General features: G+C 52.7%; 1 protein-coding gene across 1 annotated transcript; it reads right to left on the bottom strand.

Annotated features, from left to right (window-relative positions):
- Positions 1-2,930: 2,930 nt before the first annotated feature.
- LOC309668160 (pepsin F-like) lies at positions 2,931-10,766 on the bottom strand. The gene is made up of 8 exons (XM_082477559.1): positions 10,281-10,766; positions 9,197-9,314; positions 8,985-9,101; positions 7,600-7,793; positions 6,566-6,682; positions 4,892-5,033; positions 4,706-4,804; positions 2,931-3,233 (listed from the first exon to the last, which is right to left on the bottom strand). The coding sequence occupies exons 2-8, from the start codon at positions 9,305-9,307 to the stop codon at positions 3,081-3,083; spliced, it is 933 nt and encodes a 310-aa protein (XP_082333685.1). The 5' UTR covers positions 9,308-9,314; positions 10,281-10,766; the 3' UTR covers positions 2,931-3,080.
- Positions 10,767-10,836: the final 70 nt, after the last annotated feature.

The following is a 10,836-nucleotide window of genomic DNA, read 5'->3' as shown; positions in this document are numbered from 1 at the left end:
CTGATGTCCAGAGATGAACTTATCAAGGTCACATGACTGGTAGGGGCCAGAGGTGGGATTTGAACCCAGGCAGAAAAGCTCCAGGATGTACATGCCTGGCGAGGACGCTGCACTGTCTTCCATGTGCTTAGCAAACCTGGGATCATGCTGTTTTGTATTCTGTTCTTTTCTCTCAATGTCATATTGGAATGATTTCTCATAACATTAAATATTCTGCTGAAACACAATTTTGAAGCGGTTGGTTGCATGATGGCCTATCTATGCTGTGGACACTTTATGTTTAATGGGCCTGGGATGTCCCAGATTTTCCCTTTTGTAAGAGACTCTGAGGACTACATCCCTGCTTACTTATGTTTGAAGGTGCTTCTGATCATCGCTTTAGCATAAACCTTAGAAGCAAAATTACTGGGACGAAGACCATACATCTTTTAAGAACAAGTCATCTCCAAAAAGATTGTACCAACTTACACTCTTTCAAGAAGGTTCAAGATCTATCTATTCCCTGTTTTTTCTACCTTTTCTCTCACTGGTGGCTATAAATCTCTTTGGTCTGCATTGGGTAAAGGATAAAAGTGGAAGGTGGGGGAAGATTGTTGCTTCGAAGATCAGACTTTGGGACTTCCCTGGCAGTCCAGTGGTTAAGAGTCCACGAATCCAATGCAGGCAATGTGGGTTTGATCCACTGTCGGGGAACTAAGATGCCACATGCCATGCAGCTTGGCTAAAAAAAAAAAAAAAAAGTTGATGAAGATCAGAATTTATCCTCATGTTGGTAGCACAGACTACAAATATAGAGCCTCAAGAACACTGGGCTCATTAACAGACACAGCTCCAGCCCTGGCCTCAGGCTCATCTAGGGAAGCAAAGCCTGACTTTTTCTGCTTGGTATTATGGCAGTAAGCCATGCTGACACCATATGTCTCCCGACATGGATGCAGCAGTGCGTTCTAGTGGAAGCATCTACTAATTCATCCATTCATTTTTTCAACATGTACTTATTGAGGGCCTACTATGTGCCTGTAACCAGTACTGGAGCCAGAAGATTGGAGGAGACTTCCTTCATCTGTACAATGGGGGTCAGGCCCCGCAGGGAGTCATGGGCAGACAGTGAAATGGCATATGTAATTAACCAGAGATATTATTCTTACTCTTATTGATAGTTTTTCCCCAATAGAGACATTGCTTATGGTTCCATGAAGACCACTTGGAAAATGAGTTTGACAAACTGTTCACTTGAGTCTCCATTAAGCCCAGTGCATGATATTTACTGTTTTAAAAAAAAGCCATTTCTGCTCTCACCTTTTCCCCCTTTATCAGCTCTGCAACCAGTCCTCTTTCACCCCCCTCAAGACGATCATAATCCAGTGCCATCCCAGAGGGACCAGGCACACGTAACCGTGGACATACGGCAGATCTGCACAGAGAAGGTAACTGCAAGGCTTAGGGGTGTGTTTCAGGGTGGGGTGACAAGACTGAAGTTAATGCCCCCCTCTCGCCCTACTGCAGCCTTTCCCTGGTCCCCGAAGAGGAAACCCCTCACTCCTCTGGGCCCCTACCCACACCTGTGTTGTTTTCTCCATCTGGCCCTCCCCATTGGGGGTTGTCCTTTATCTGTCTCCATGAATCAGTGGTGGGTTCCTAACCCAGCCCTCTATCCCTGGGGTCCACCACAGCACCTGGCACATAGTAGGTGCTCAGTAAATTTGTCCTGAATGAAAAGATGAGGAAGGAAGGGAGTCGTCCCTTTCGCTGATTTGTCTTGCCCGAGTAAAGGCCCATACTGTGCATTGCGTCGGGGTGTGTTTTCCACCTTGCTTATTCTTTCCTGCCCCTTCTCTCATGTGGGTCTCCCTCCACCTCTGACCCCTGCTGTCCCCAGCCTGGGCCTCTGCTTCCAGGTGGGAAGAAGTGATGCTTCCACTCCAAATGTGCCAAACCATGGCAGCTCGAACCAGTGGTTTGTAGCTCTGCCCCTGGAGGAAGCTGAGAAAGGCTGAAGGCTTAGTGCGCCCTGGGGCCCCTTTACATGCGTGGCATCCTCCCCAGCAGCCTTGGAGGCCAAGGGACGGAGCATGCTGGGCCCTGGAGGGGTGGGCATGGCTCAGGGATCCACACGGCCCGTCACTTGGGAAGTGGGACTGGAAAGGACACTGCAGGTGTGGGTGGCAGAGAGCTGGTGACTGGGGTGGGGGGACAAAGGGGAACCATCTCAGCTTGAAGGGCGTCACCCAGAACCGCCCTGGAGCAGAAGGCCACTGCCAAAGGACCTCTGAGATGGGAAGAGTAGAATCTATTTTTATTACCCGTTACCATCCCTCGGAATGAGGAGGGGGCGGAGTTGGTGGGGGCCATCACAAACTTCCACAGTCTAGAACAGCCCCCACCACTTCCTTTGGGGCTGCCTCGCCCCAGCTGCAGTCACGTGGTGCTGGAGGAGACTGTCAATCACGTTGGGCAGGGCCACGTGATCAAGTAAAGCCAATCATAGTACCCCAAGCCCCCCGCCAGGATGGTTGGTCCAGGGCTGGACACATGATCTGAGGTGGACCAATCAGAGCCCTCCTTGGTATCCTGCGGTTTTTCTGAGCTTCTTTCCTTAGGGATTAGACGCGTTAGGGATATATGTGTAGAAGTGTGAGGGAAGAAAGTTGTCAGGCTAAGAGGATCAAAGATGAGAGACGGGAAAGAGTGAGGGAGACAAAGAGGGAGCTGATGGCTTCTGATGTCTTGGGTCCAGTCACTGAGATCTTTGCATCTGCTGTGGTTCCTGTGTCCCGCATCCCCAGTGTCCTTCCAGTAAGTCTCCCGTTTCTTTGAAGCCGGTTGGAGTTGGGCTCCTCTCACTTGTGGTTCAGACTAGGTTCTAGATCCTGCCCGATTATGATGCACCTCCGCGACGCAAAGAGAGCCACCCATTTGTATTAGCACCGTTGAGAATGGAAACTTTTATTCTTTGCTGAGAATGGGGCTTTGCAGAGCACCAAACACGGTCCTCCGCCATCCCTGGGTGGGAGTGCCCTTCGTGTGAGTGAGTGTGTGTTTGCAGGGCGCCTGATTGATTGCTGGAGCGGCCCCAGCCTTTACACTGCGGGAGCCAGGCCAACCCTGTTGTTTCCCCGATCGTAAACCGAGAAATACAGCCTCAGGAAGACGTCGCCCAGGATCCAGGTCTCCGACCGGCTCATGTTCTCTGTGCCCCCTGCAAAGCTGCTGAGGCAGACGCCCTGAAGGTTCTGCGGGAGATGGAAATGCACACCAGTCAGCCTGAGCCCTTACCTGCCACCCTCTCGGCATCCAGAGCCGGCAGCGTCTCGGTTTTATTTCCCTCCTTTGGTGAGAACCAAGTGGCTCTCTCAGCAGCTGCGGAAGTGGGGTGCCCATCCAAGACCAAGAACGGCCAAGACATGTGGTTGCCATGAGGGAGAGGAGGTGGGGGAAGGGAGGATTGGGAGTTTGGGATTAGCAGATGCAAACTACTATAGAGAGGATGGATAAACAAAAAGGTCCTACTGTATAGCACAGGGAACTCTATTCAATACCCCGTGATAAACTGTAGTGGAAAAGAATAAGAAAAAGAATACAAATACATGTATAACTGAGTCAGTTTGCTGTACAGCAGAAATTAACACAACATTGTATATCAACTACACTTGAATAAAATTTTAAAAAAGAGAGCAAGAATGGCCTGTAATTCCCCTCATACTGTGCTGTTTCTTTCCTCCTGACCCAGGCTCGCTGTTTTCTCTGCAGGGAATGCCTTTGCTTCTCCCTCTTCCCCACAGCCCGTTCTTAGAGACTGTGCTCAGCCCCTCTAGGAAGCCTTCCTGGCCCCACGCTCACCCTCCCTGGCCACTCCAGGCCGGGTTGGGTGACTTACCCTGGTGCTCCCCTTGTGTATAGCCCTCATCACTCTAATCTGCGCCCGGCACCCCTTGGCTCAGCCCCCGGGGGTGCCATTTGCATGGGGTCCAGTGTAGATGTGCCTCGACCCATGCAGGCCTCCTCGTGCCTCCATGAGGCTGGGGGTTTAGAATGACTGAAATTCCCTCTCTTCCTCAAAGCCTTCTTTGAGCCCATCAGCCTCCTCTGAACTCCCATAGGGAGCTGACATTAAGCCCCACCCGTGTGCAAGGGCCACGCAGTCACCGTGTACCCTTCATTCACGTGAGCGTGTAGCCTCCCCACAGAGAGGTCTGGTACCCCAACGCACAGAGCGGGAACTGGGGCTTAGCAAGGGGAAGTTGCAGGCCAGGACTAGGGTAACCATGTAATTTGTCATCCAAACCAGGACACTTTCGAGATGGGAGGGAGACCGTTAACCATCATGGTGGGACAACACACTGAGACTGTGCCCACCCACCCCACTTGCCACTTGGCCTATTGCAGGGATTGCTAGAGCTGACTCTCCGTGTTCATCCATCTGAGGGCTCTGGTTGAACTGAAGCTCTTTGAGGGCAGAGGCCCTTAGTGTTCCCTTCTCCTAGTGCCTCGCAGCAGGCTGGCACGGGGTGGTGTCCCATTTATTTCAGGATGATGGAAGTCCCAGACTGCCCCTTACTCTCAAGTGGTTGGTTTTGTGGGAGGCACTGGCCCAGCCACAGGGGCTCCGCGGCATCTGCAATGGTGTGGCTTGGCCTGCAGAGGGCCCCCTCCTGCAAGCAGGAGCCCAAGGGTTCCTGAAATTCCACCAGGGCTGGCCCTTCACCTTTCTGATGTAGGCTTCAGGGGGCACTGGGTAGTTGTTGCCGTTGATGGTGAAGATGATAGTAGGCAGGCGAGTCACATATCCACATGAAACCGCATACTGTTAGAGAAAGAGGGAGAGAGGTTGGTCCAGGTGATCCCTGGTGTGTGGAGAGCCCCGGAGTGACCCTGTGGCATGACCCTTCACCTCGTGACCGACAGGCCTGGCGCCGATACGCATCTGGATGGTGGTGATCATTCTACTTGGGCCAACTAGCAACGAGGTCCCGGTATCCAAAATGGCCTGGCAGCCGTGGAGACAACCAAAAACCACACCGTTCATGGTGATGCTGAGAGACAGTGGGACAAAGTGGACACCAGGATCACTTGAAGTCTCCCCCCACGACTGGCCCCCTCCCTGACTGTCTCCCTTCAGCTCATGCCTTGACTCTGTTTTCCTTTGCTCTGGTCACCTAACCTTTGCTGAATTCCTTTCAGTTCCTGAATGCATCAGACTCTTTGGTGCCTCAGGGCCTTGGCATGTGCTGGTCGCCCTTCCTAGAAGACCCCCATCCCCTTTGTCTAGCTAATTTCTCCTCATCTTCCAGGTTCCAGCTTACTTGTCACTTTTTCAGGGAAGTCTTCCCCCCGAGACTAGATCAGCCTCCTGTCTTGGTCACTCTCTGTAGACTCTTCCTCATTTCTAGCATGTACCGAAGTGGAAATTCATTATTATGTGTGTGACTCGTTTCATGTACGTCTGCCTTACTAGATGTTAGGGCAAGTTGTAGCCTCAGTGCCTCTCTCAAGTGCCTAGCGCACAGCGGATGCACAATGTATGTTTGTTGAATGAATGAATGAATGAAAAAATGGATGAGGAACAACCAGAGCCCTGTATCTGCTGTGTCACCAATAATGGGTCAACCCACACGGTGAAGATGGAGGTTCTCCGGGGCAGCAGATGCTGAGAGTAGGGGTGTCGGAGACACAGACTGCTCTGGGAGAGGTTGTCTCCCAGCAGGGCCCACTCACCCAGCTCAGACACTGAGGGCCCTGGCCAGGCGATGCCTGAGCTAGCCCGGGGGGCCTCCAAAGGACACGTGAGCTTTTGTCTGAGGGTATCACTCAGAATCCCATCAATTATTGCCCCTTGTTCTCAGGCTACTCCTGGATCCTGGCTTCCTGATTCTTTCTGTCACAGCCCCTGCCCCACTGTGTGCCCGGGATGGGGGGTGGGTGGCTATGGGTGGGGGGAGTGTCTCTTTGTATGAGTTGCTTTCAGGTCTCAAGAATGCAGCCAACCTCTCTCCACTGCCAGGGAGTTTCTCCCTAAGGAGACCAGTTTTCCTGGTTTGTCCAGGACTTTCCCTGTTTTGAAACTGGTAGTTTTGTGTAGTGAGAACTCCCTCGGTCCCTGGTAGCCCTAGGCAGTTGGTTGACTTATCACAACCCTGTTCAGGCTGGTGAAATCCTCCCTGATCCTCTTTTCACTGCACTTTAGGGTCTTCAAACCGTGCTCCCTGCCTCACAGCGTGGTGGGTGCAGCCCTCTTGGGCTGCACACGTCTCTCTGAACCCTGTTCAGGATCCTGGTCAGAGCCCTGGTCAGGGGCCTGGGGTGATTATGAACCCATGGGTGGTGTGTGTCTCTGTGTGTCTGTGTGTGTGTATGTGTATCTGTGTGTGTGTTTTTGTGTGTATCGGTGTGCCTGTGTGTGTTTATATGTGTGCCTATGTGTGTGTTTATACGTGTATCTTTGGGGGTGGAGCGTATGTCTGTGTGTGTGACTGTGTGTCTGTGCGTTTATTTGTGTGCGTCTGCATGTGTCCGTGTGCACGTGTGGTAGCATCACGTGGGGTGGCCCTCAGAGGGAGAGGCTTACCGGTTCATGGTTATCTGCCAGTAGTGGGGTCGGGACACTGGTATCCACTGGAGCTCTCCTTTGTGGTAGCTGGGGTCCAGACCGCCAAACATCACCATGCTGCCATTCTCCTTTCGGCTGAGGAGAGAAGAGGGAGGGCTCGTTGTAGGAGAATAATGGCAGGCACTGTCTGAGGGCTGTGCTTCTCCACCCATCCGAGGCACTACTATGGTCCCCATTTTACAGAGGCGGAAATTGAGGCCTGGAGGGATTGAGGACCTGTCCGAGGTCGGTCACCGACTAATGAGTGGCACAGAAGGGGTTCGAAGCTGGGCAGCCTGGCTGGGCTCCGACCACCCACCCTTCTGAAGAGGGCCCGGTCCCCTCCAGCAACCAGAGTGCTCAGAGATACCCTCCAAGGACACCATGCCGGAGGGGTCTGGCTGCCCCCTCGCCTAGCCTGTCATTGTTCAGAAAAGCCGAGGCCCGAGGGCGCCAAGGGTGTGGGCTCAGGCTCACCCAGGGCTGGCTTCACCAGCGTGTGTGACCTGTGCCAGCCATGGGGCCTCACACTCAGCAGGGCCCTGCGCCTCTGCTATCCCTGTCTTGAAATTCCTACTACTTTTTGAACAAGGGGTCCCACGTTTTCATTTCGCACTGGCGCCTGCGAATTGTGTAGCTGCTTCTGGGCTCCCAGTAAAATGATAGTGAAGAGGAAACATTCCCGCCATCCCTCCCCTTCCTTCCATGTCAAATCCATCAGCACATCCTGTTGCCTTTTCCTCCAACCTGTATCCTGACACCTTCCACTTCTCTCCCTCTTCCCTTCACACCCCCTGGACCAAGCTGCTGCCCCTGAGCTCATGAGCATGGGTGTGTTCCCATAAAACTTTAGTCACAAAAACCAGTGGCGAGGCCATATGTGGCCCTGGGGCCATAGTTATCCTGGGCTAGACTGTCCCTCAGGAAACTTCTGGAACATGTGGGCTACAACTTTTCGTGCAACTGAAAGCATCTTACAGCTGACTTAGAGGGCTTGTCCAGTTCAGACTTACGTGCTCAAGTAGAAGGCAAAGACAGGCTGAGAAATGAGGCCTCGTCTCTTCAGGTTGTCAAAGACGGGGGTGGTCCCTCGGATGGCGAGGCTGCGGTAGCCCAAGCCCAGGACGCCATCGAAGGGTGCATCCTCCAACCCAAACTGCGACTTACTCAGGCCAAACGGCTGGACCACATCGACAAGTTTCCCGATCTATGGGAGAGGGGAGTGTACCCACATAATGGTTTGGGAAGTGGGGCTGGGACTGGCCTGGGGTGGAGATGCCATGAGCACCACAGAGAAGAACTGAGGCCTGGCTGTGCCCTGGGTTGACCTCAGATGGTTAGGCCAAGCTGGGACAGGAATTCGGGTTCCATTTTTGCAGGGCTGTGGCTTTTAAGTAACACCTGCCCCTCCTGCAAACACTATCTGAAGTGAGTCAAATTCGCCTCATGCCTTCTGTGCAGGTGGGGAAACTGAGGCTCAGGAGAGGACCAAATAGTTCCCACTTGAGGACAAAATGAGCAGAGAGCAGGGTAGTCTTCTCTTTGGCATCCCTATGATCTGATGCCAGAAATGGACTGAATCCATTGCAGCGCATCGTGGATTCTGCATCTGCCCAGGAAGACAGAAGCCCATTATACGATGTCGCTGCCAGGGTTCTTACGAAAATTCTGCCTGGGAAACTTGCTTTTGGGGATGTGCATCTGCATGTGTGTGAGAGAGAGAGAAAACTCAGGCCCTTTGGGGGATGCAGGCTATAGTTTTTACTAGACTCACAAAGGCCCCCACTCGGGGACCCCCATTTATCAGGCCCTTCCCACATCTGTGGCCCCCTGCTTTCCCTGTCTGGATTCCCAAAGCCCTCAGTTCCCCCCAAGGGCCCAAGGTCAGTTTTATCCTCTCCCCAAATACAGCGCACCTGCATGAATCCTGACTGGCCAGCCCAGTTCCACTGCTTACCTGATGCCTGACCTTGGCAAGGCCCTGCTTTCTGCACCTCAGTTCCCTCATAGGTATAATGGAGCTAATCATAGCACTTCCTATGTGGGGTTGCTGCAGGATTAAACGAGTTGTTACCATGAAAGTACCTGGCACAGCCTGAGGATATAAGAGTGGGTGCTTTTTACCCCTCTCTCCCTGCTCCCAGCAAAATGAACCTTGAGCAGCTCATGAGCAAAGGAGCTGCAACTCCACACCCCAAGCCACTCTCTGGGTCAGCCATTCTGGGAGTTTATGTGCCAGCAGGGACACTGTCTCCCCAGGGACACAGCACTGTGGGTGGGCAGCCAGCCACTAGGGGACTTTGGGAAAGACGGGTCCTCCCAGTTGGCCCTGCATCTGTTTTGTAAGCAGCGGTCGTTCCCAGGGCCAGCCCTGACTCGGCTTCTGGTTTCCAGTTACCCGAACAGTGTCGTAGCCAAGAAATCCAACCATCCTCCCAGAGCCGAAGGTGAGGTCGACGGGCCGCCGAGAGCCGGAAGGTGGTGGACAAGTGAGGGTTGAAGAGCTTGTGTTTATCTGCGGACAGAAGAGATGTGTGCCCGTCAGGTGCCAAGGACGGAGAAGGGGGTGGGAGGGGGGAGTACAAGGTGGGTGGGGGGGCAGGTACTCACGGCAGGGGACACTGTTGCAGTAGGTGGAGGGCACCCACAAGTCAGCTGAGCCGGTGTCAAAGATGACCTTGAGCTCCTGAGGGGGCGTTCCAATGGTGATGCTGCCGACATAGGCTAGCTACAGGGGCCGGGGAGGGGTGGTTTGGTCAGACCTGGCTGCCCTGGCCGCCCTCGATTCCCGGAGTACTGCTTCCCTCGAGGTGTCCCGTGTCTCCTGAGATCACTTTCCAACCGCCCCACCTCACAGCCTCTGCTCAGACCGGTGCCTTCATTTGGTTTTTTTCTTTTTTTTTCCTCCATGCGGGCTCTTAGTTCCCTGAGCAGGGATCGAACCCGGTCCCCCTGCAGTGGAAGCGCAGAGTCTTAAGCACTGGACCTCCAGGCAAGTCCCTGTGCGTTCATTTGAGCAGCTCGCCAGTCTCCCTTTAAGGCCCAGCCTGTTTCTTTCTCCAGCTGGCCCTCCTAGGTCACCCCAGGCCACCTCCTCTAAACTCAGACCATGTCCTATCACCACCACGCTGCTGGCCCTTTTATTTGACATGTATTTACTCCTTGCCTATCACTCAGGCTGTCCTATGCATTCTTGATGAAGAGACGAGACCTTTTTAAAAATCAGTTACAATAACCATAGTGTTAGATTTTTATGGCGTCACAGGCCATAGGGGCTCAGTAACTTTTTACTGTGTCCTTCTTGGATCTGCGGAGGCTGAACTTTGTCTGCCTGGGGTTTCAGTCTTGATGTGCAGTTGGCTTTACCTTTCGATCAGACATGGCTCACCTTTCATCTGTAACTCAGTGGCTCACTTAGTTCAGGAGGAGCAATCTCCCTGAAACTAATGACATATCTTTGGCAAGAAATGGATGTTTACCTGCCACCTGGTCATTGCTGGGCCCAGTTACCACAGACCCAGAGTTGAGGATGAGAGTGCCTTCTTCTCTGGGAATGGGGTCCCTATTCCCCAGTGTTTCTGCTTCCTGCAGGAGCCCTAGCCCCAACACGCCGCCTGGCGCCTCCAGATGAACCCCAGTGCCAGGCCAGAGCACCAGGGGGCGCGGTAGAGTGCCATCCACCCAACACACTCACATCCAGGTAGTTCCTCAGGGATGAAGAAACAATTTCGGGTCATGAGCGACATTCTGGGACCTGTCGTCATTGTTCTTCTCCAGGAAGTTTATCAGCAAGTTTTTTCCCTGAGGGTTTCTCGCATGGTCTTGATCTTTGTTAGAGGGATCCTTTCACGGAGCATTGGGAAAAGGAAACAAAGAAGGGGCGGCAATCAGCTGTCTGTGTTATAGTAAGACTGTCATACCCTGCATTGTAATGGCACTGTGTATTTTCCAAGCATTTTTTTATGATTGTCCTCTTATTATCAGGACGCTATGCAAAAATGATGGCAAATACCTAGGTTTGAATACAGGTTCTGTTATGTAATCTTGGGTAAGCCATATGACAATTTGGAGTCAGTTTCCCCATCGGTAGGTAAAAACGTGGAATATAGTAACCCCCATCGCGCATATAGAATGTTTCGGGTTAAGTGAGATGATGTATATAATGTACCTGATATGTAAGAAGTGTCAACAATGACACCCATTCCCATTGGTATTGCCATCCCACTGTATCTTTTTCTAAGAAGTTCTGG

The sequence above is a fragment of the Balaenoptera physalus genome (assembly GCF_965194825.1).
Source record: "Balaenoptera physalus genome assembly, chromosome: 10".
Classification (NCBI taxonomy): domain Eukaryota; kingdom Metazoa; phylum Chordata; class Mammalia; order Artiodactyla; family Balaenopteridae; genus Balaenoptera; species Balaenoptera physalus.
This window is presented reverse-complemented; position numbering and strand designations above follow the sequence as displayed.

Excerpts from the sequence above, each read along its gene's own strand:
- LOC309668160 (XM_082477559.1), bottom strand. The coding sequence starts at position 9,307 with ATGTCGGCAGCATCACCATTGGAACGCCCCCTCAGGAGCTCAAGGTCA. Across the intron at positions 7,794-8,984 it reads TTGGCTACGACACTGTTCGG|ATCGGGAAACTTGTCGATGT; the intron begins GTAACTGGAAAC and ends CCTCTCCCATAG. Across the intron at positions 6,683-7,599 it reads TTTGCCTTCTACTTGAGCAC|CCGAAAGGAGAATGGCAGCA; the intron begins GTAAGTCTGAAC and ends TTCTCTCCTCAG.